This window comes from Sinohyriopsis cumingii, unplaced genomic scaffold, assembly GCF_028554795.1.
Source record: "Sinohyriopsis cumingii isolate HCF-2022 unplaced genomic scaffold, ASM2855479v2 utg000349l, whole genome shotgun sequence".
In the NCBI taxonomy this organism is placed as follows: domain Eukaryota; kingdom Metazoa; phylum Mollusca; class Bivalvia; order Unionida; family Unionidae; genus Sinohyriopsis; species Sinohyriopsis cumingii.
The window spans coordinates 3,062,324-3,088,706 of NW_028315889.1; the positions used below are offsets into that span (position 1 = coordinate 3,062,324).

The 26,383-nt window shown below is 32.3% G+C and overlaps 1 protein-coding gene across 1 annotated transcript in view; it reads left to right on the plus strand.

Moving 5' to 3' along the window:
• LOC149774333 (complex I assembly factor ACAD9, mitochondrial-like) overlaps positions 1-26,383 on the plus strand; it is a 119,447-nt gene that overhangs the window by 42,905 nt on the left and 50,159 nt on the right. The window contains exons 8-11 of the mRNA XM_089945441.1: positions 7,686-7,759; positions 11,860-11,935; positions 17,262-17,332; positions 19,654-19,773. Coding sequence (XP_089801567.1) covers positions 7,686-7,759; positions 11,860-11,935; positions 17,262-17,332; positions 19,654-19,773 — 341 coding nt within the window. The remainder of the gene's footprint in view (positions 1-7,685; positions 7,760-11,859; positions 11,936-17,261; positions 17,333-19,653; positions 19,774-26,383) is intronic.

The following is a 26,383-nucleotide window of genomic DNA, read 5'->3' on the forward strand; positions in this document are numbered from 1 at the left end:
ATAAGATATAGGCTAGATACATGTGCAATTAATTGACGACAGACACTGGTCATGCTGCTTTTTAAGGTCCCACTATATATTGCTGGCGTGTGATTAACAATAAGCCAGTTGACAAAGACTCGTTAAGCACACCACACGCTCTGTTATAAACAAGTCTTTCAGATAATTCAAGTGTTTATAGATAAACATCTCCATCATGTCTATAACTGCATGTGTTCAGAAATTGGAATTTTTAGATTACATATTGTCTCATAGTGCAATCAGACCACATTTCCTTGCATATTTGTCTTAAGATTTGCATCATCATGGAATTGGGACAAGTAATATTTTCTAGATAGCTTTTAATATATCAACAGTACACTGTGATCAATAAAATGAGAATACTTAATGTTACCTTTATTGGCCAATAGATAGTACACTATTCAAGCTCACAGATGGGGAATATTGCATGGGACAGTGATTGAATCAATATAAACATACATTTACCAAAATGCATTTTCTGCCGCAAATATATTTATTCAATAACGATTTTACCAATAGTAGATAACATTAACTCTCACTGTAAGCAATGTTCATCATGCTGTATCTGTATGTGTGATCTACTCACATTTGGTCCATATTATGTATAACGTAAGTCATGTGCTGTGAGAAGTTTGAGCCTGCATACTTTGACTGTAGACAAAATCTCGTGGATGAATTTTTATTCTTTCATTGATTGAATAATGAAGTATGAAAATAATATATATTAAGATATTATCTTATATGAAATAAAGATATTTGTGTGTTACATTGGGTAGCTGAATTTTTATCAGAGTTGGTTAATATTTTGTTTACAAATGCTACTATAAAAGCTGTTGAACACCAGCCTGTAGTCATCTGTGCTCTTAAAGGTAAGATGTCAGTATGGGTCTCGACTTGATTCTCTTTTTTACTGTTTTGCAATGGATGCCTAAAGTCATAGGTAGCTGAGGGAAGCATTTTTTCTCATTATTAGATGTGAATTATTTTATAAGTATTGTAGCAATTTTTATAAAGAAATTTGTAAGTAAACATGTTGGAGGTTTTAGGTATGAAAATCATGCAGTTTTAGGCAAAATGGCAACCTCCAGAATCAATTTTCCTTGTGTTGTTGTCAGGTGTGATGACTTGGTCTGATTGGGAATGATAGTATGTCCATTTTTACTACAATTTATTACAGAAGACTCTCTACTGATGTGTTCCTTGATCCTTGTTTCTAACACTTTGCATGTTTCACAAATATAGTCATTCTCACAGCCACTACATTTGATATGATAAACTACACCACAGTTTTTCAAGTTTTGTTTTGTCCTTCACAGGTGTAACTTGTTCTTTTAAAGAATTGTATATTAATCCCATATTATCTGAATATTCTGATGTTTGATGAATGTATGGCATACAAATGTCGTCATTATTTGGGTCACTACTGGTTTTATTTGGTTTTGTTTTCTCTGTGAATTTGAAAATCTACCATACTTTGGATAGCCATTTAATCATAGTGCAGCATTCACATGCTCTGTGTGTTCAGTTCAGTCTGTCTCATCAGTGACTAGGGAGTCAGCTTTCATCATAAGAGACCAGTTTTCTTCTTGGTGGTACCTCGAGGTCCCAGCTTATCTTTTGGACAATGTGTATGCTGTTGATGCTATTGTGTTCCATTTGTCCCACTATAGGTCCTATGACAGTTAGATATTTGGCCAAAGCATACAGTACAAACTCAATACTATGGGACATCCTTCTTGTCAATTTTAGGTAACCCATATAGCTTTGGTATGTTTTCATCAATGGGGTTAGAGATGGTGGTACAGTTTCTCATATAATTTGGATTTCTTCCATTGTTTTAACATGCTAATCAGTTTTTTTTTTTTTACTGATGTTGTAGGATCTTGCTTTAATTAATGTGTCTTTTTCATTAACAAAAACAGAAAATTTGAAAAACTTTGGTGTGGTTTATCATATCAAATATAATGATTGTGAGAATGGCTATATTGGCAAAACAGGCAGAGTGTTAAAAAAAAGATTAAAGAATACGTCATTGGAGAGTCTGTAGCAAAAACGGACTTTCCATCATTCCCAATCAGAGAAAGGTCATCACATATGAAGACAACACATGGAAAAGGAAGGTGGAGGAGGCAATTGAAATATGACAGCAGAGGTCAACACTAAACAGGGACTATGGGCTTGAATTACCACCCATCTACACTAGTCTCATCATATGATGTGACAATTATAAATCATGGAACCAACAGCAGTGGCTGATGAATGCAGTGAGATATTGCTGAACATTTCAAACTATAAGATATTTATACTCAAAATAAGGAAAAATTCTAATCATCAAAATATGGTATCATCATTATGAGTAGAAACTGTTAAGATTCTAAATAACTCACTTAGCTGTAGAATTGTAGCCTTTCATATATTCACACTGCAGAATAGCAGTTCTTACAGTCTGCAGTACTGAATAGCAGTTTCTATGGTATTGCTAAATAGCAGTTTTAAGTTTGTATTTCTCAGTCTAACTGATAATTTCACATTATCATATATACAAGGAATATATGTCACTAAACTATAAGAAATAAAGAAAGTTTTATTATTATAAATGAACTACACTAGTGAATTTAATTTTTATTGGAGAAGTTTTATTATTATAAATGAACTGCAATGTTGAATTTAATTTTTATTTAAAGAAGTTTATTATTATAAATGAACTACATTGTTGAATTTATCTTTTATTGGAGAAGTTTTATTATTGTAAATGAACTACATTGTTGAATTTAATTTTTATTGGAGAAGTTTTATTATTATAAATGAACTACATTGTTGAATTTAATTTTTATTTGGAGAAGTTTTATTATTATAAATGAACTATATTGTTGAATTTATTTTTTATTGGAGAAGTTTTATTATTGTAAATGAACTACATTGTTGAATTTAATTTTTATTGGAGAAGTTTTATTATTATAAATGAACTACAATGTTGAATTTAATTTTTATTTGGAGAAGTTTTATTATTATAAATGAACTACATTGTTGAATTTATTTTTTATTGGAGAAGTTTTATTATTGTAAATGAACTACATTGTTGAATTTCATTTTTATTGGAGAAGTTTTATTATTATAAATGAACTACATTGTTGAATTTATTTTTTATTGGAGAAGTTTTATTATTGTAAATGAACTACATTGTTGAATTTCATTTTTATTGGAAAAGTTTTATTATTGTAAATGAACTACACTGTTGAATTTCATTTTTATTGCAGAAGTTTTATTATTGTAAATGAACTACACTTGAATTTGATTTTTATTGGAGAAGTTTTATTATTGTAAATGAACTACACTGTTGAATTTAATTTTTATTGGAGAAGTTTTATTATTATAAATGAACTACACTGTTGAATTTAATTTTTATTGGAGAAGTTTTATTATTGTAAATGAACTACATTGTTGAATTTCATTTTTATTGGAGAAGTTTTATTATTGTAAATGAACTACACTGTTGAATTTCATTTTTATTGGAGAAGTTTTATTATTGTAAATGAACTACACTGTTGAATTTCATTTTTATTGGAGAAGTTTTATTATTATAAATGAACTACACTGTTGAATTTAATTTTTATTGGAGAAGTTTTATTATTATAAATGAACTACATTGTTGAATTTATTTTTTATTGGAGAAGTTTTATTATTGTAAATGAACTACATTGTTGAATTTCATTTTTATTGGAAAAGTTTTATTATTGTAAATGAACTACACTGTTGAATTTAATTTTTATTTGGAGAAGTTTTATTATTATAAATGAACTACATTGTTGAATTTATTTTTTATTGGAGAAGTTTTATTATTGTAAATGAACTACATTGTTGAATTTAATTTTTATTGGAGAAGTTTTATTATTATAAATGAACTACATTGTTGAATTTATTTTTTATTGGAGAAGTTTTATTATTGTAAATGAACTACATTGTTGAATTTCATTTTTATTGGAAAAGTTTTATTATTGTAAATGAACTACACTGTTGAATTTCATTTTTATTGCAGAAGTTTTATTATTGTAAATGAACTACACTTGAATTTGATTTTTATTGGAGAAGTTTTATTATTGTAAATGAACTACACTGTTGAATTTAATTTTTATTGGAGAAGTTTTATTATTATAAATGAACTACACTGTTGAATTTAATTTTTATTGGAGAAGTTTTATTATTGTAAATGAACTACATTGTTGAATTTCATTTTTATTGGAGAAGTTTTATTATTGTAAATGAACTACACTGTTGAATTTCATTTTTATTGGAGAAGTTTTATTATTGTAAATGAACTACACTGTTGAATTTCATTTTTATTGGAGAAGTTTTATTATTATAAATGAACTACACTGTTGAATTTAATTTTTATTGGAGAAGTTTTATTATTATAAATGAACTACATTGTTGAATTTATTTTTTATTGGAGAAGTTTTATTATTGTAAATGAACTACATTGTTGAATTTCATTTTTATTGGAAAAGTTTTATTATTGTAAATGAACTACACTGTTGAATTTAATTTTTATTTGGAGAAGTTTTATTATTATAAATGAACTACATTGTTGAATTTATTGTTTATTGGAGAAGTTTTATTATTGTAAATGAACTACATTGTTGAATTTAATTTTTATTGGAGAAGTTTTATTATTATAAATGAACTACATTGTTGAATTTATTTTTTATTGGAGAAGTTTTATTATTGTAAATGAACTACATTGTTGAATTTCATTTTTATTGGAAAAGTTTTATTATTGTAAATGAACTACACTGTTGAATTTCATTTTTATTGCAGAAGTTTTATTATTGTAAATGAACTACACTTGAATTTGATTTTTATTGGAGAAGTTTTATTATTGTAAATGAACTACACTGTTGAATTTAATTTTTATTGGAGAAGTTTTATTATTATAAATGAACTACACTGTTGAATTTAATTTTTATTGGAGAAGTTTTATTATTGTAAATGAACTACATTGTTGAATTTCATTATTATTGGAGAAGTTTTATTATTGTAAATGAACTACACTGTTGAATTTCATTTTTATTGGAGAAGTTTTATTATTGTAAATGAACTACACTGTTGAATTTCATTTTTATTGGAGAAGTTTTATTATTATAAATGAACTACACTGTTGAATTTAATTTTTATTGGAGAAGTTTTATTATTATAAATGAACTACATTGTTGAATTTATTTTTTATTGGAGAAGTTTTATTATTGTAAATGAACTACATTGTTGAATTTCATTTTTATTGGAAAAGTTTTATTATTGTAAATGAACTACACTGTTGAATTTAATTTTTATTTGGAGAAGTTTTATTATTATAAATGAACTACATTGTTGAATTTATTTTTTATTGGAGAAGTTTTATTATTGTAAATGAACTACATTGTTGAATTTAATTTTTATTGGAGAAGTTTTATTATTATAAATGAACTACATTGTTGAATTTATTTTTTATTGGAGAAGTTTTATTATTGTAAATGAACTACATTGTTGAATTTCATTTTTATTGGAAAAGTTTTATTATTGTAAATGAACTACACTGTTGAATTTCATTTTTATTGCAGAAGTTTTATTATTGTAAATGAACTACACTTGAATTTGATTTTTATTGGAGAAGTTTTATTATTGTAAATGAACTACACTGTTGAATTTAATTTTTATTGGAGAAGTTTTATTATTATAAATGAACTACACTGTTGAATTTAATTTTTATTGGAGAAGTTTTATTATTGTAAATGAACTACATTGTTGAATTTCATTTTTATTGGAGAAGTTTTATTATTATAAATGAACTACACTGTTGAATTTCATTTTTATTGGAGAAGTTTTATTATTGTAAATGAACTACACTGTTGAATTTGATTTTTATTGGAGAAGTTTTATTATTATAAATAAACTACACTATTGAATTTAATTTTTATTGGAGAAGTTTTATTATTGTAAATGAACTACACTGTTGAATTTAATTTTTATTGGAGAAGTTTTTTTATTATAAATGAACTACATTGTTGAATTTAATTTTTACGAGTCATACTTGGACTTTCTTGCAGCCTTTTATCTTCAAATTGTTTCCAGTTTGGTTAGTTCAGGACTAAAATGTTACATTACAAATATTTCATTTTTTGAGATTAACTGCATTGTGAACACAAAATTCTTACTGATCTGTAGGATGGGCAAAAAATGCTGAATAGCATGTACTGTCTGATAGATGAAATACTGAATAGCATGTACTGTCTGATAGATGAAATACTGAATAGCATGTACTGTCTGATAGATGAAATACTGAATAGCATGTGCTGTCTGATAGATGAAATACTGAATTGCATGTACTGTCTGATAGATAAAATGCTGAATAGCATGTACTGTCTGATAGATGAAATGCTGAATAGCATGTACTGTCTGATAGATGAAATGCTGAATAGCATGTGCTGTCTGATAGATAAAATGCTGAATAGCATGTACTGTCTGATAGATGAAATGCTGAATAGCATGTACTGTCTGATAGATGAAATGCTGAATAGCATGTGCTGTCTGATAGATGAAATGCTGAATAGCATGTACTGTCTGATAGATGAAATACTGAATAGCATGTGCTGTCTGATAGATAAAATGCTGAATAGCATGTGCTGTCTGATAGATGAAATGCTGAATAGCATGTACTGTCTGATAGATGAAATGCTGAATAGCATGTGCTGTCTGATAGATGAAATGCTGAATAGCATGTACTGTCTGATAGATGAAATGCTGAATAGCATGTACTGTCTGATAGATGAAATACTGAATAGCATGTACTGTCTGATAGATGAAATACTGAATAGCATGTACTGTCTGATAGATGAAATACTGAATAGCTTATGTTGTGTTGAACAGGTTACATTGTTGGATGGCATTCACTATTTTGTAGTAGGAAAGATGTTGAATAATATATGTCACACTAGAATAGGTTATGTGGTTACATATGTCACACTAGAATAGGTTATGTGGTTACATAGCATTCATTATTTTATGATTGGCAATATGCTCATTAACATATGTTGTGATAGGAAAAATGCTGAATAGCATATCCATCATTTCAAGTTAGGCTGAGTCAAATAATGCACATTTATCTCTACCAAGACTTGAAATTTATTTGAGCAAATGCATAAATTATGTAATTTTAAACAGTCAGACCTATGGCGGATTTGAAACTTGATCACTGACCATTGACCTTGGATGTCATAATCATTGTTACAGAGTGACATTGAGATGGTGAAGCCTTAAAAAGATGAGTACCAAATATCTCAAAGCTGAAAGAAACCCGCCAGATTGATTAATATTTTAGTAAGCATTTTCTTCTCTTTTCGTGTTTACAGTCTGAGCAAGGAATCTCAGGAAATGAGGTGGCCGACTTTGCCAGAATAGCATGGTTTGTACAACAAAAAAATGCCTAATTTGTATTGGTGATTGTTTTTGAGCAAAAATACACATTCTGACCTTTTTGGTATTTGATGGAACTAACTCTTACTTTAAAAGTTTTAATCTGCATCTCCATTAGGTTGAAAAATCAATGGGGAATGTAAAGTAAGCAAGTAAAATCACTATGTGTCTATCTTAGATACTATTTTTTCTGATTTAAGATCTCCCTCTTCTTTCAGCTTGTGAAGTTCATTTTGACAACACACCAGTGCCAGCTGAAAATGTTCTTGGAGAAGTTGGGGGTGGCTTCAAGGTACAAAATACAGTATTTCTTTATGATATGGTTGTATTGTTTGTTACATAATCACTCTGCTTCAGATCAATGCAGATTTTTGAAAGTTTTTTTCCATTTTTGTTTTTCTTTTGCAATTTCTAATGAAATAATGGCCCTTGTTTATTTTTTTTATTTTTTTTAAAGTTCAATTTCTAGTCTGTTATATTTTGTGACTATATTGACTGCTCCAACTGGTATGCAGATTCCATTATGTATATAGATGTATGCAAATTCCATAATTTTTTTAGATGTGCCTTTAATGGGTTATATCTGCTTATCTTCATTTGAGTTATGGCCTTTGATCTTATTTGTCTTCCTCTGAGGTGGGGGCAACTACAGCTTAGTGTGTCCATGGTTATATCAGTGTTGATTCCTGTAATTTTAAAAAGCATCAAGTGATATTGTGCACCTGCCATAGTATCTCATCCAGCAATTTAAGACAAAGCTTCAAGAAACTGGGTGGAATAATTCACTGCAGTTTTGTGTCACATTTGATCTATCTTTGCCCAACCTCTCACCTCCAGCCTCCCCAAAAAAGAGATGCAACAGAGGGGGTCAAAAGGACTGCAAGTAATGCTTTAATATACTTTAATGATGTTTTATAAATGGAAATTGATAATAATAGACATAATAATATTTCAGTCATTCATGAAAGGCAAGTTCTTATACAGAGCCAAAAATGACCTATGGCTCTTTGCACTTACAGGAGCTTAGTACCTTTGTCATAACTTTGAAAATGGTCAGATCCCCACCCTATAACAAGATATGAATTTACGTAAATATTTTGGTAGCCACTGGCTGAAAATTGATAAGGTGTGCATGTTCTGAGACAATTAAAGCATTCAGTTTTGTCTTTGGAACTTGGAAAAAAAATAAAACCATCCCTATCATTTGCATTTCAGCTGAATAGTTAAATTTGGAAATGGATACTAAAATTATTACCCACCAGAAGGGCAACCCAAATTATGACATTCACTAGATCAGATATAAATTTACTAATCTTGGAATAGTTAACTACTGCTAATTAAAATTGCTGCTTTTAATCTTACATACTTATTGGACCTGAAAAGACAATGTGCAGCTGACAATGGCCCCCTGGCTAGTACACGGCTCCCTCGATAACTCGTGCCCTGATAACTCGCGAACCTACTTATAATGCGGGGTCAGGCATGGATCCCATTTTTAAACCAGAAAATACCCCAAAAATTGATCCCTATTTGTTGAACTTGACGAAAATCATGATCAAAATTGGTAATGGAGACTCTGATGTATCGCTCATTTTATCATCGAAAATGGTAGATAGGACCTGAAAATTCTATTCAACACTATAAAATATCAAATTAAAAAATAGATCATACAATTTTTTACATTTTCTTTCCAAACAACTTTCCTAGTACACTGCATTTAACGATATGTAAGGAAATTTTGATAAATGAAAATGTCACTTACGCTGAGTGGAGGCAGTACTTTAATAAATAAATACAAATTAAATAAATTTTATATCAACTGAAATTTGTGTTCTAGTTCTATCTTTTAGTTCCTTTTAAGTGTAATCATCATAAATGCAATATGTCCTCTTGTAATTAAACATAAAATGCATCAATCTACCGTAACAGCTATGTCCGTGAGCATTTCTCTGAGAACCTAATTAAGAGCTGACTGTGTTTTGATAAATGACTTCCAGAAGTAATTGTTGTATTGTTGCACTGAATTAAAAGCTGGCCTCTTTTGTATTATCAAGTTAATTATGTCTTTTGAATCAAATAAAGGAGGTGGAATAAAAGAACAGTTAAAAGGCACCAAAATCCTACAAACTTAAAATCTAGATGCCCAGGTCGTATGTCGGGTGAACTCACTTCTTTGATCAATTGAATACTTATAAATGTTATTGTGTATGTAACATAAACTACCTTAAATTAACTGACTCTTTCATAACTGTGATCAAAGATAACAAGGCAGCCAAGCGAAATGAATACTTTGTAAAATAAAGAGCTTGAATTCACAGATTCAGACCATTGTGGACAAGTGAGTTTCAGAGAATTCTTGAACTGGCACTTAGAGATATCCTCAAGGATGATAAGAAGTTTAATTATTACTTCCAATGAAATCACAACATCAATATTATACTAATTGAGCAATACAAACATTGAGTTTTGATGTAGACGATTGTCTCACGAAATAAATGTTGCATGTTTTTGAAAAAAAGGAATCTTGTTTGGTGGTGTATCAACAGTTAGTCTAGTTCCCTGCTCTGTGGACTCCCGATTTGGCAGGATAATATTAAACGCCATTACAGGAACCAGGATCATCAAGAAAACAAAAAGCAGTGACATAATACACAGATTTTTTTGTGTACACATGACGGTTGTTGAAACCAGTTGGAACGATCTTTCATATATTGGACATTTTGAAAATAAATGTTATTTAAACAGAATAATGAACAACTTCATTAGAAATTATCGACGTGATTGTAAAATGAGGATTCAGTCAATAAACAGACCAGTTCCTAATGCCACTGCCCCCAATGGTTTTATCGATGTGAAAGTGATTTTTTTTCAATTTTTGGAGGTCCCATGGTAACTCACATCTTGCTTATAGTGTGGTCTATGTTTGTGGACCCCATTGTGTGTGAGTTAACGAGGGAGAGGTGTACTTGTTCTAAGGGACTTTGCTCTTGGTTAATATTGAAATTCCCATACTATAGCAGTATATATATGGGCTTGAAACAACCAGTTCACTTGGATAACAGCCATTGGCTTCTGGGTCTATCCTTACCCCCAGGGACTTGCCATTGCTCTCTATGTGCAAAATTGAAGATTTTGGAGGCAGTCAGCTTAGGAACTGCCCCTCCAACTTGCCACCCAACCTGCACATACTTTTAAGACCAGTGTTCCCTAGCCACAGTGGAGGGACAGTAAATAGGTGGGCCAGGGAAAATTGATTACTTTGTGTAATTTGGAGTTTAAGGCCGAAGGCGGGATATTTAATGGGGTGTTTTAAGTAATAAAGGTATCATAGGTGGTCCATAATGTCTTGTGAGTCTTTGGTTAGAAATTTGATGACCTTTGGTGGGAATGAGAGAAAAACAAAAGACTGACCAAATTACATTTTGGCAGAGCATTTGTGCAGAAGTTTAGACGTTTTGCCTTGTTTAATTGTTATTACATTTTTCAAGAATTTTTTGAGGAACATTTTGGAGCAGTTCTGATGTTTCTTTTGGTTAATACTTGTTTCAGTGCCAGAATATGCACTTTCTTCTAACGCTAAAAAATTATGCTAAGAAATACAAAAGGTTCAGCAATGATTGTAAATCGGAGATTAAGGCGGTGCATGTGAGTAGCAAATATCCAGAGTTTGTACTGGGTTTTAATGTTTACGATATGAGGAAAGAAATAATATCGCCAGACATGTGCAGACAATGTCGCATAGGAGCAATGATTCTTCTGTAACAAACACATCCACTTTAAAGGAATTATTTGAGACTATATCAAAAGTGGATAAAGTGGCAATTGCAGAGACGTTATTTTCACATTTTGTGTCATAACACAATGTACCATTACTGATCATTTCACTAAACTGGTAAAAGTTGTTTCCAAACTCAGTGATTGCATAGAAATTACAAGAACAAGACATGTTTTCATTCAGGACCTAGCCACCCACTAGACAGACTCATATGTATTATTTTAACATTTGCCATCATATTTTGATTTATAGTCAAAACTTGCCATTCTATTATAAAATGAAGAGAATGCCTTTATTTAAAAAAAAAAAATGCAGTTTTGTTTTCAATCTCCCTCAAATGCATTAAAATCTGTGTTGATAATCAAATCTTACTGATTTAAGATACAATCTACTGATCAAAATGTTGAAATCTACAAATCTGGCATCTTGGTTCTGTCACATGGATGTATCCATCTTTATAACAAAAACTCTACAGACAAACTTATTTTATCAGCATTCCATGTTATTATTTTGTGTCCATAGGCAACATGAGTGTAAGTATAGTGCACATGTAGTACATGGTAACTGAACAGTGTAATGTGAGCAGTACTGATACACATTCATTTTCATTCTTTCAGATCGCTATGAATATTTTAAACAGTGGCAGATTTAGCATGGGAAGCTCAGGGGCTGGCATCCTAAAGAAGCTCATTGGTAATTCCTTACATGCAAACCATGTATTTTCCAAATATCTGACATATATTTATTCAACATAAATAGGGTATAATAGAACAGATTTTGTTATTGTTTTGGGGTTTAACACCATTTCTCAGCATTAGATAGGCTATATATGGTGGCCAGTATAACTGGTGGAGGAAGGACCCAGGAAAAGAACACCGACCAATGGGAAGCTACTGGCAAACTTTCTCACATACTAATATTAGCTGAGCCTGAGACTTGAACCCAGATAGAGAGAGATGGCAGTGATCGGTGAAGGCAAGCACTTTAGACCATTTGGCCACCAGGGACCCCTAATAGAACAGAATATTATTTAATATAATGAGATAAGATAGAATAGATAAGAATGCTTAAACAGCATTTCCTTAAGACTGGTTATAACACTGACTTGGGTGTTACGCTCTTTGCAACATCTCTGTTTCCTTTGTCATCATCTGTTATTTGTCAGCATTTGTAATGATTTAAATTTATTAATACCATTTACAAAATTCAACCCAAAGTAATGAAGACTAGTTTTACAATACAGTTCAAATAATTATTAGATAATGCAGATCCACCATTAAATTTTGATGCTGGAACAAAAGAATTTAAAAACCATTGAAACTCTTTAACAGGGGCTACTTAACCTATTTTGACTAAATTTGACAGAAGATTTTTGCAATTGAGCCTTTAATTTTGTGCAGATGATACCAATCTGCCTGGAAAACTTGTCCCATTACTAGACAGAAAATATTCACTCAACAATTTCTGAAGAAATGCTTGCTGAATTGGGACCAGACCTGCTTTTGAGTTTGTATAATATATGCCAATACCCCATCAAATATGACTCAGGTTACATCAAATAATGTCAAATTCAAATGATGTTTCATCACCTGTCAACAAATGGGAATACATTTATGAGATCGGGTCCTGATGTTTAAGCTTTGGAAACCTGTACAAATAATGCCAGTCAGCCATCAGTTATTACCAGTTATATTTTTTTATGACTGCTTGACAGATCATAACCAAATCTAACAGAGGATTTAGTCATTTGCTTTTAGGTTAATGTGTGACACTTGAGGGATCTCAGACCTGTATAGATCTCAGGTTTAGTGTGTGACACCTGAGGGATCTCAGACCTATATAGGTCTCAGGTTTAGTGTGTGACACATGAGGAATTTCAGATCTGTATAGGTCTCAGGTTTAGTGTGTGACACCTGAGGAATTTCAGATTCGTATAGGTCTCAGGTTTAGTGTGTTACACATGAGTAATCTCACATCTATATAAGTCTCAGGCTTAGTGACACATGAGGGATCTCAGACCTATCTAGGTCTCGGGCATACTATGCTGCTTGTGAGAGAACTTGGACCTATATAGGTCTCAGGCATAGAATAGCACTAGAACTTCTTTAGTGGTTGCAATAAACTGGACTGAGTCCACAATGTAATATGTAGCCTGAAAGACAGATAATCAGGTACTTTAAATTGTTTTGCTTTTGCTTCTGGTTTTTTTGTTGTTGTTGTTGCAAACATGGCTATAATCTTGTAAGCTCATCATAATGTCCTGATATCAGGGTGGTATCTAGGACACATGATCAATCAAATCCCCCCCCCCCAATTTCAAGATTTCCTGCAAGATTTGTAATCCTATTCAGGCAAAATCACACCAAAAAATAAGAATTCTGCACATTTTTTCAAGAAAAATGTGTTATTTTATTTAATTTTTTTGCTGTAAAATTTCCTGTTGTCACTCTTGGCAAATATGTTGTATACTTATAAATACATCATGTATTTCTGTGTGTCATGTGCTCAATTCTGATGGGTTAATAAGAAAGGTCAGAAGAGCATGTTTGATACAGAGGCTGGCTTGACAAGACAACGTGTTAAATGGCAAAATCAGTTAAAACTCTGAAACTTTTTCATTATTTTAGCGGTAAAACTTTTAATAACAGTCAGTGTGCAGAAGTTTCTGTCAATAGGCACAGTGACAGCAAACAAACACTTCGTCAGGCTAATCCCGTATCGGACTATGCTAGTAATGATGTGCTTAAAGATGGTGGTGATGAAACTAAGGGTCCATCTAGCACAAAGAAAAAAGTACTCTTTTAATTCAGACTGGAATCAAAATCGACCATGGCTGGAAATGAATGAAAAAAATTAGATGCTTTGCAGATGGTGTGTAAAAACTGGCAAAAACAATTCTTTCACACTTGGAAATACTTATTTCAGGACATCAACCCTTGACAGACATGTTGAATTACCAGCTCACAAACAGGCAATTCAGGATTTGAAACTGAATGAAAGTCTTAAAACGTCATACATGGCAGCTATCAGCAAGAAATCTGAATCAATTATAAATGCTATGTCAGTTGCCTATTTGCGAAATAGAATATTGCTTATCTAAAATATGGCTCACTGTTGGATTTTGTTGACTTTCTGGGTGTTGGTTTTGGCAACATGAGAGTAGGAGTAAATGTAACATATTCGAAGAGGAATTTCAGGTAAGTTCTTGGGGCCCCGAGTGGCTGAGTGGTCTAAAGCCATCACCGTTCCTGATCACTGCCATCTCACCTCTGTCTGCGTGGGTTCGAGTCCAAGGCTCAGCTAGTGTGGATACATGGGAAAGCCTGCCAGTAGCTTCTCGTGGGTCGGTGGTTCTTCCCTGAGTTGTCCAGGGTTCTTCCTCCACCAGTTATACTGGCTGCCATGTATAGCCTATCTTGTGCTGAAAAATGGCATTAAACCCTAGAACAACAACAACAACATCAGGTAAGTTCTTTTATTTTATTTGCATTTTTTCTATCGAAATTTAGATGGAAAAATGGTATATACTTACAAGCAACCAAACTATGATCATTTAGGTTCCGATCAGTGCATTTCTGGAGGAATTTCCATGTTACTAAAAATAACACCAGACCTTGTGATTGGCGAAAGAAATTGCATTCGGTAGGTCGTTGTCATAACTTCCTCTAAACGTTTAATGCTGGATAACGTTTTTTTTAAAAATCAATCTGCATTATTGGTACCTGTTTATTTTGTCATGAAATTCTTTCCCGTCTAGACAGGTCACATTTTAGTATCATTGTAATGGGTTTTCGTGTGTTTGAAATGATGATACAGTTGCTGTTGTTTGAATAATTTTCTGGGCATGTAAGGAGTTGCTGTCGACATCGTGATACAGTACAGAAGTCAGACAAAATCCCACAGCTTGAAACTTATATAATGCTTTAGTAAATAAGTTATTATTATTATTTGCTCTGATGATCATTGCAGCAAATGACATTGACCCTGATCTGCTTATATCACAACTGTGCATATGTAGGGACCCATCAATGATGTATATAATACCAACGTTTTTTGTCATAATCAGATAGGCATAATCACTTCCTTCATTACTATGATTGAATGACTTTAATTAACAGAGAGAGAGAGAGAGACTGTAGTGCCATATTATTTTAGCATTTAAACACCTTGATGGGATTTCTTAAAACAAGGGACAAATTATCACAAGGCAACATCCTTAGACACTCCATCATCTTAGGTTACGGTTCTTGCAGAATTTGCATTTGATTTTGCTCATTTTACTTTGGCTTTTTTTAATATATATTTGTTTTACATTTCTCAAATACTTCAATAATAATAAAATAATAGCAAAGTTGTGAGTGCATGAAATTTGGCAGTGGTTCTTGAATTGTTTCAATAGGAATACCTCAGGAAGAGAGATGTGGTGGAGTTTGTAGGGTTGTGAAGAGTGTCTGACACCTGTATGTGGAGCCGTAAGAGGCTGATACAAGGTATATAGGGACACTGATAACCGAAACTCAATAAGTCTGATCCTGAGGATTACTATAATAACAAACATCTGCCAATACTCCATACATGCACCGTAGGAAGCGGGTATGAAGTATATGGGCATAATAGTTGAGTACGTTTAAGTACTGACACAAATTGGGGGTCAAAAGCAAAGCTGTAAATGCATGAAACTTTTCAGTGGCAATAACGTTAGCCAATTTGATAAAGAGCCCCTAGAACAGAGCTGGAACAGTACGCTATGCAAGAAATGTCCCAAATAAACAACATGGAGGAAGGAGTTGAGGCGAGTGTTTTTTTCCGCAAATAATGTTACAAATTAAATGCAGCATCTGCACTGAAAGGAATGCATCTTTACAGGTGTATCAGTTATATGAATGATGCCTAACTGACAATGTTTGATCACATGCTTCAACTCAGTCATCTGATTGTTTCAACATGACAGCGTATCTAAATTTAGTTACTTGCTTATTAACATATATTGGCTACAATGACATCATGTCTGGGCAGAGAACCATAATAGACAAAGAGGGGCCCAGCAAGGAGCCAGAGAAGGATGCACTGTATATTACTTAAACTACATTTAACCAAATAAATTATAATAAAATATTAATAAGGATAATAAAATACTTTTATACTTTGATTTATCATCAAGCTGACTTTGAGAGAGAGTTCAAAATCGAACTAAAACTGCAGGAATAAGCCGTCTAGACTCATGATGATTTCTCTGAGAGACTTCAACTTTGACAAGGCATTGGTAGAATGGAGGATGAGGAGTGACAGGAGGCTATTTAGGAAATAGTGATCATATTTGCAGAATAATGCAGTCACAATTACAGTCAGCTGGATTCAGATGTATATATGTTTCAGTTAAGAGTTAACTGTCATAGAAACTGATATATACTTTCCCTTATTCATTTTGAGCGCTGGACCTTTCCTTAACAATTATTTTTTCTCATTCATGAAAGGAAAATATGTGTGCTTCTGATCTTTCTTAGTATCAATTTGTAACCAATCACAATTGAGCATGTGACACACAGGAAGTACATGACACTGTTTTTAAAGATTGTCCAGAGGAGTGACACTATTTGCTGTCTATGGTTTAATTCTTTAATGGTTAGTGTGTAGATAGAATATTGTTATTAGAAAACATAAGACTTTGATTTCAGTTTTAAGTGTTATACTATAATATATTGAAGACATGAGATGCATTTTAATGCACTTATTATACTTGCTATTGTTCTTTTTGAATACACTGAGGTTTTTTTACACCATACTGGAAGGCCCCCCATATGGCTACGTTGCTCTCCCCCCCCCCCATTTTCAGATTCAGTGGTGGCTAGTACCCACATTAATCAAATCCTAGATGCAACCCTGGATATGTTGTGCTTCTCAAATGACATCTCTGTCTTATGATGATATGTATTTCATGTTGTGGGTAGATTTTTTTAGAACAATTAGATGTAATTATGTTCATCAGCTATAGAAATGTTAATTTTTGCAATCTTTCCAGGAATGACAGCAGAACATGCTATTAGCCGAACGCAGTTTGGAAGCAAGCTCTGTGAATTTAAGCTTATCAAAGTAAGGTGTATAATGAAATGATTTTCAAGTTTTATTCTTTCTGCCATTGTCTGATACTTATTATGTATTGAAGTGTGAAATGAAAAAAATTATTGGTGAAATATTTTTGTATTTTTCAATTCCCATATTTTCACATGTGAAAAAGTGTTTCCTGATAATTTCATATGTGAAAATACAAGATTTTCCATCATGTCATACAATGCTTGTTTGTGTATGCCAATATATTTGCAGCAAGAATAACAAGCATTTGATGAACTTGAGCAATAAATGGAAACTGCAGTATTTTTTGCCAAATTCTTTTTGGATCATTACCATTTGATGTACAATGTTGCATCGCTTTGACTAGCTTGACAACAATGTGAAACTCGAGGCATGTTGCATTGCTCAGTTGGATTTTGCTTTTGTGGTTAGATTGGATAAAGAATCTTACAAAATGTCAAAGGTGTAATTTATTGATGCAGCAGATTCGTTCATCCCAAATCAACGGTTCCCTCAGATGGTTGATATTTTTATCATTGCCATTAAATGTGATTGAAAATGAGGTGAATTTATGAACAGGGAGTGTGGTTGATGTGCAGAAGACTGAGTTTAATCATCAGAGCTTCATTTCAGAAGCAGGTCTGATTTGTAATAAAAAGAAACGTTTCTTTCCTATGTTTATACTGGATATTTTTAATATTGTGGTACAAAAATGGCTGGGGCCCTGAGTGGCCGAGTGGTCTAAAGAGCTTTCTGTTCCGGATCACTGCCATCTCACCGCTGTCTGCGTGGGTTCGAGTCCAAGGCTCAGCTAGCGTGGGTATGTGGGAAAGCCTGCCAGCAGCTTCTGGGTCAGTGGTTCTTCCCTTGGTTTTCCAGGGTTCTTCCTTCACCAGTTATACTGGCCGCCATGTATAGCCTATCTTGTGCTGAAAAATGGCGTTAAACTCTAGAACAACAACAACAAGAACAACAAAAATGGTATGTTTTGTATGGCTTCACCACTCATTAAATTATCAGATTTCTTGTAGTATAAAGTGAAATATATCCATTTTTATCACAAGAAAGTCAGCAACTATTTTCTTTCTTTACTACAACACGTTTCTTGTTGTATAAGCTATATCTGTTAATAAAAGAAAATTATGGACAATGTTTAGAAATGTAAGTAGGAAATAGGCTACATGGATAAAACTTTATGTTATATTACTTTGAGACAATTGCACAAAATAAGGTAAGACTGTTACCTCAGGTTCATTATATATATATACCAGATTCTTTAAAGTCCTATAAAGTGAATCAGTGCTTTTTGAGCAGACATTTCTGGACTAATACTTTTTCATGTGTAAATATTATTTGAATGAGAAAAATAATACAATGAAATCATATTGTTCTATTACTACATCATTACACATTCAAGTTGTTTTTTTATACTATTTGAAAATGATGTTAATTTGATCCAACCAATACCATTCTAAGACAATCTGCAGAGCTACATACATAAAGTCACGATTTGAATGTTACTCTCAGGTCAGCAGCTGTGGTGCATCCTTGGACAAGGGACATTACTCTAAATCCTTCAGCACTAAATAACCTTCTTGTGTTGGTATGCTGTAATACACCAAACCGAAATCAAACCAACCATTGCTAAAATTTGATACTGGGAGGGAAATGATGTTATTGACATATCCTTCATACAGCTCATGTTAACATTAGATAACAGCTTGCTTAAACAAACTGTTTCAAATGGCCTCAGGAAAGCACAAGTAGCACATGTGATTTTAATAAGGAATGTTGTCATTGAGTGATACTGAGATAATGTGTTGACTGTCAGATGGTAATGGCAAGAACAATATAACATAAGTGAAGTCAAAGATTGACAAAGGCTACTGTATTACTTCTTGGGAAGTTTGACAAAAGTTTGGCTTTTGGATATGGAATAGTCCAGAGAAACCTGACTGAAGAAAATAAAATTTTTAGAGTTTGAAGAATGACAGAGATTATCAGCGTCATTTCAGAGTGGTGTGATGCAATATATGAAGTTAAAAGCTGGACCTCTTTACTAGGAAAGAAAATGATATAGTTGTAAACTGTCATCATTATGTTCACAAACTGTATTCATCAATTATGCTGAAGTTTTAAGTTAATATGTCTTAAGTTTTAACATGTCTTGTGTGTTTTCTGTATGTAAAGTCCATGATGTATTGAATTAACCCTTATAATAATAAATGAGATTGAAAATGTAATAATAACAAATAAAATGTAATAATAACATATAAAATGCAATAATAACATATAAGCTGGCATCATGTACTCTACATTGACATTGTACAATAAACTTCCAGGAAAAGTTTGCTAAGATGGCAGTGACTACATACGCAATGGAGAGCATGGCATACCTGACAGCTGGAATAATTGACATGTACGAAAAGCCTGACCTGTCTGTTGAAGCAGCTATGGTCAAGGTAAGGAAAAGAAGAGTGGCTTAGATTCACTATTATGAGCAGCTTGTACATTAGGTTTTGATCAGGGCAAGCAAAGATTATTTTCATATTAGAAGGAAGTAAGGAAAGTCTTTAGCGTATATTCCATAATTAATAACCCTGGCGCATTACATTGTGAAAAGGGGGGCAGATTTATTAGAGCACAATAAAAGTTAAAGTTGTTCTTTTAATGTATTCTTATAATGACCACATGTAAATTTGTTTTTTCCAGCCACTAAATGCAATCATTGCAAATATCAGCAGTGTTAAAATTATTAATTGGATTGGTGGCATTAATTAAGGGGTATAAGGTATGTGACTTGTGACAGAGAAAGACTGTAAATATGAGAGAACATCTGTGTCTGTGTGTAAGAGTGCAAAGTATCAGAATTGAGGCTACAGACTTGTTTATTAAAAAATATTCTGTTTATCAGATATACAAATGAATTACACTAGTCTTGATTAGATAATAAGAAGACAAATATAATTCCCCATTTCACATTACAGAATGTGTACAAATCGATGTGTACTATTCCACAGTTCTTTAAGAATGTAAACAGATTATCAGGAACTATTCCACAATTATTTAAGAACTCTTAAATTTATAAATTAAGAACTGAATTTAAAATCATGAGCAACTATTCCACATTTATATATGCACATGGATCACGATGGACTATTCCACAGTTCATTAAGAATGTATACAGATCATGAGGAACTGTTCCACATTTTTTTATTTTTGTACACTGATCATGAGGAACTATACCACAGTTCTTGAATTATGCACACAGATCATGATGGACTATTCCACAGTTCATTAAGAATGTATACAGATCATGAGGAACTAATCCACAATTCTTTATGTATGTACACAGATCATGAGGAACTATTCCATAGTTCTTGAATTATGTACACACAGATCATGAGTAACTATTCCACATTTCTTTAAGCATGCATACAGATCATGAGGAACTATTCCAGTTGTTTAAGAATGTATACAGATCATGAGGAACTATTCCACATTTCTTGACCACTCTGGTGGCCTAGTGGTTAGAGCGTCTGCCTCGGATATGGGAGGTTGTGGGTTTGATTCCCAGCCGAGTCATACCAAAGACTTACAAAAATGGTACTAATAGCTGCCTTGCTTGGCAATCGGCATTAAGAGGTTAGTGTTAGGACTGGTCGGCCTGGTGTCAGGATAATGTGACTGGGTGGGACATCATGCTCCAGTGCTAGACATCACTATAAACTGCCACACTGCAGACATCGTAGCGATATGACTGAAAAATTGTTGAAGCTACATTAAAAATCCAAATCACACACACACACTCCACATTTCTTTAAGAATGTATGCAGATCATGAGGAACTATTCCAGTTCTTTAAGAATGTATACATAATTATTCCACAGTTCTTTATGTACACAGATCATGAGGAACTATGCCACAGTTCTTTAAGAATGTATACAGATCATAAGGAACTATTCCATTTCTTTAGGAATGCATACAGATTATGAAGAATTATTCCCTAGTTCTTTATGTGTGTACACAGTTCATGAGGAACTGTGCCACAGTTCCTTATGTATGTATACAGATCATGATGAACTATGCCACAGTTCCTTACATGTGTACACAGATCATGATGAACTATGCCACAGTTCCTTACATGTGTACACAGATCATGATGAACTATGCCACAGTTCCTTATGTATGTATACAGATCATGAGGGACTATTCCAGTTCTTTAAGAATGCATACAGATCATGAGGGACTATTCCAATTCTTTAAGAATGCATACAGATCATGAGGGACTATTCCAGTTCTTTAAGAATGTATACAGATCATGAGGGACTATTCCAGTTCTTTAAGAATGCATACAGATCATGAGGGACTATTCCAGTTCTTTAAGAATGCATACAGATCATGAGGGACTATTCCTAGTTCTTTACGAATGCATACAGATCATGAGGGACTATTCCAGTTCTTTAAGAATGCATACAGATCATGAGGGACTATTCCAGTTCTTTAAGAATGTATATAGATCATGATGGACTATTCCACAGTTAGAAAGGCATGACACAAACAATATCATACAGTGTTCATTATTGTCTGTCTTGCATAAACTTACGAAGTGATAGAATCTTTGTTTCCATAACAACCCAATCAAAATATATTTCAATATCATTTTTAGTTCCATTCACAAGATCAGTGTCTGGTGACCACTGATGACAATCACTGCTGCTGGGTTTGTAACATTGTTGACTGCTCTCCAATAGCCCTCCAAGTTATGTTCACCTCACGGAAGAAGTTCCTGACTGGGACTTTACATGTATTCCGGAGTCTCATCCTCAAGGGTTTCTTTTTCTTCATGGGTCAGAATCAGTAATCTGTTAGCAGGCTTTACTGTACATACAAATTTAAAACAAAACAATCATCAATTTAGACTTGAAAAAGCAATGAAAAAATATTGGTCTATTCATGCTGTTATGAATAATTTATCCCAACTTTAAATTAATTATCTTGTTATTTATTGCTGATATATTTTATCTAATATTGGACTTAATTGATGTTTATGAAAACTTTAAATAGCTTATGAAATACAAGGATGCATACCTTTGAAACACACAATGCAGACTCATGACCTTTCCTACTCATTACATATGCTTAAATATTGGATATCCCAAGCATTGTTGAACTTGTAATATTTCTTAGCCAGTGGTTTCTTAACATTGGGATAAAACAAACATTTTGTCATTTTGCCATTAATTGAACAAAGCATTTAAGAAATATGCTTAAATATTCCTTTTAAAACATTTAGAAGATGACAATAACAATTAATCATGACAAAAAATCCAAATACTTAGTCTAGTGTGTCTGCCAAAATCATATGGTCTGTTTCTCCATTTTATCTCCCTGATATCGAAAGGTGAGACAATTTTCTTTAAAGTCTAAGAAGACATTGTGACCTCCTTTTATTCCTGTAGTACTTATAACACCTCAAAAAACACATCCAACATTTGGTCTTATACTCCCTGAATTCCAACAAGATTATCAATTAACAGCTTGTTGTTTTGATAGCACTAAGATATAGGTGACCTAATTTCTAGGACATATTAAAATTGTTTAAAAATTGTATTCATTAATCTTGTCTTAGCTGTAACTCTAATATATTAAAAGATATTTTCATAAAGCTTGCACTGTATGTGTGTATTGGGATGAATATATGTTACAAAAGTTTGATCACTGTTAGCTACTTTACATAATTTTATTAACAATTGCTTACATTCTTGTATCTCTGCTTTTAAGCTTTAACTTACTCATTCAGGTAATTAAACTTTATCTGAGAGTGAAATGGGGGTGGGTGGTGGGTGGACATGTTTCAAACAAAATTGGGCCACTATAACATATTTGTCAGGATTTGTTTCAAAATTGTTATGTGTCCATCTTCCCTGTTTGAGCTGCATTTATTTAGACCACAACATATATTGTTACTAAACTTACCCTATTTTGTGATTCTTGGGATGGGATGGATATATGTCACCAAAACTGGGTCACTATGACCTATTTAGTAAATAAATGTGGTGAGTCATTTATTGGCTATAATTCCAATTCTTCTTCAACTATTGGTATAAAAAGTACACTAAAAGTGCTTTTTATAAATAAAGCATTTGACACACTTCCAGTATTTTAAAATATACTTCAGTATGGTGTCTGTGCTCAAATTAGAACACATATTAGCTTAACTATTGCACAAAGACTGCATCTTAAAAATAAAAGCATTTCAAATTGGGTCACACCAACCTCTTTTCCATCATTTAAACACAAACATGAAAATGGTGTCTGTATTTAAATTATAACAGCTTTTACCCTATGTCATTTGTCAAAATGTGTGAGTGGCTAGATGGCCACTCTTAAGCATAATGACTTTTGTTATGTGTTTAGGCTCTTAATAAAGGCAACAAGAAAAGAGTGAAGACATCAAGCTGTATAAAATTTAAACAGGTAAAAATGAGGAAAAGAACTCAAGGTTTTAAGAATCAAATCCAAAAATAATCCAAGAATTAAAATTTAGAAGTCCTAGTAATAAAATGTTCTAATGAATTTGATATTGAGTCCTGACGAAAATCCAGAATGGAAGACGATGATGTATACTGTAGTCAGTATAACACTGAAGTGTCAACAGTTCTTTGTTGAACCACAGATAATAATATTCTGGTGGTTAAATTCCAAATAAAATTTCACTAAATGTATTTGTCCAAGAATTCTGTATGAGCACTTAAATATTCCCAGGGAAAAGAATAATTCCATAAAATAGAATTTCAACTCATACTGGTCACAACAGAATTTACGCCTTGACGTCGAAGTGTTTAAATGCCAAACCGACTAAATTCTTTATAGAAAAAGGTTGTACACAACTTAAGATGCAAAACAGATTCCCGTATGAGGGTCACATGATCACTTTCCAGAACCGGATAGAAGCTTTACATGCTTAACAACATGTAGTCCCAGTATAGCAGCCTCAATTCCACCCTATAAATCCCACAATAAAAAAAAAAATGTAAAAAAAGGAAGTTGTTTAACTCTTACTAAATCTAAATCAAGGTCATAAACTAGGTCAGCATTAAGATACAAAGTTCTAAAGTTAGTTGTTTATGAAAAACAGGTCAAACTAATTTCTAGAAAATGTCAAATTCCAGTAAACAAAATTACATTACTAAAACATGTAATGGAATATGAAAAAAATAAAAGAGACAAACAAACAATTTATTCAAATAAAATTTAAATTAAATCAAATATACATAGCACTTGTAAGAGGCTATCTTACTAACAGCTCTAGTTCACTAGTTTAGTTTAATTCTATTTGTACTTCAGGGCCTGGGTTTATGTGCCAATTTTGATTTCAGGTTTCCCCTTTCTCTAAGTTTATGTCATGCTTTATAATTTTTAAGGAACGAAAATGATAACTAGACTAATTTTCCATATCTATCAAGAGAATTTTAATTGTTGCCAGAACTTATTAAAAATGTGTGGAGTTTTTAAGGGCATATTATTTGTAAAAAGTGCGTTTTGTTTTCTTCTAAAATAAAACAGTTAAAACCTTTTTCCAAGCATTACACATGGCACATCAAATACAGCTCTAATGGATCTCAAACTATTTTACTTAACATAAACTGATATACCTGGCAAATCTTTTTTGGAGACTCTTGTCTTAATGGTGTTGAAAACAGTCATTATTTTCTAATATGCATTCTTCATAATGAAAAGAAAATGCTATCGCTTTGTTGGATCTTTTATACTATCATTACCAATATTATGAAAATATTTTGAATCGATGTCACCCCTAAAGTCATCTTTACCATCCGATAAATTGACTGAAGCCTCGTCGATTTTTAAATATATTTTACGAGAGAGAGAAAGATATTATAATGTAAACTTTCACTCTATTCTTTGAGATGACCCACATGATCTCAACAGAGAATAAATCGCTTATTTTATATGTTGCTCTAAAACTGCATATAAAAAATTCTTTACTTAAAGAATATATTACAAATATTTCATCCCAATGGCAACAGCAGGAGACAGTCCTTTATTACATTAGAAATTAATGCAAAATCATGGACATGCGCTTTCATTAGGTCTACCTGTCATTTGCACATCGAATTACAATTTTTTTTTCTCATCACATGACCATATTTGTAGTGAAGCCCAGTTTTTAGATGATGACCCATGTGAAAGTTTGACCACCTTTAAAAATGATACTTAGCATTTTTACATTGAACAGAAGCTTAATTTCACAATTTTGCAACTTTTTTAATCAAAAATAAAAATACAAAGGAAAATTTATGAAAATTTATAAAGTAGCTCTAAATATTTAGTTAGAGCTATTTTAAAGTACCACATGGAAAAACAGCATTTTTTATTGACTTCCCTTACCTACATGCAAAAGTTATGAAATAGCTGATGCAACTAACACACAGTTTAGCTGATTGGCAATAAATATCTTGCAAAAGTTATAAAATAGCTGATGCAACTAACACACAGTTTAGTTGATTGGCAATAAATATCTTGCAAAAGTTATGAAATAGCTGATGCAACTAAAACACAGTTTAACTGATTGGCAATAAATATCTTCACATAGTAACCACTTATTAATTTGGAAGTCGGATAAGCTTTTGAATAACATGGGGACTCAGGGGGATGTAACTTTGTACATCAAGGATATTAACTCCATGTTGTAGAGCAAAATAAAAAATAAATACATCTGCATATATCAGTAAATACTCAAGTCACAAATCTTGCTTCAGTTCAGTTTTAGCTCTACAGCCTGTTGTCCTTCTTGAAAATCTTGTTATTACTGCTATTCTTGAATGGAAAGTTTTTAGTTGGCTTTAAATGAAAATTGTGCCAGTCAGACAGCCTTCTTGAAAATATTGTTATTGTTACCTGTTGTGAATGGCCTTAAATGAAATGGTGCCAATTAGCAGCCATCTTGAAAATATTATTATTGCTACTTTTCCTACATGGAAAGTTATATCAATATTGGGTTTTAACCACAAGCATCCAGTAAGGCAAAAATGGCAGCCATCTTGAAAAT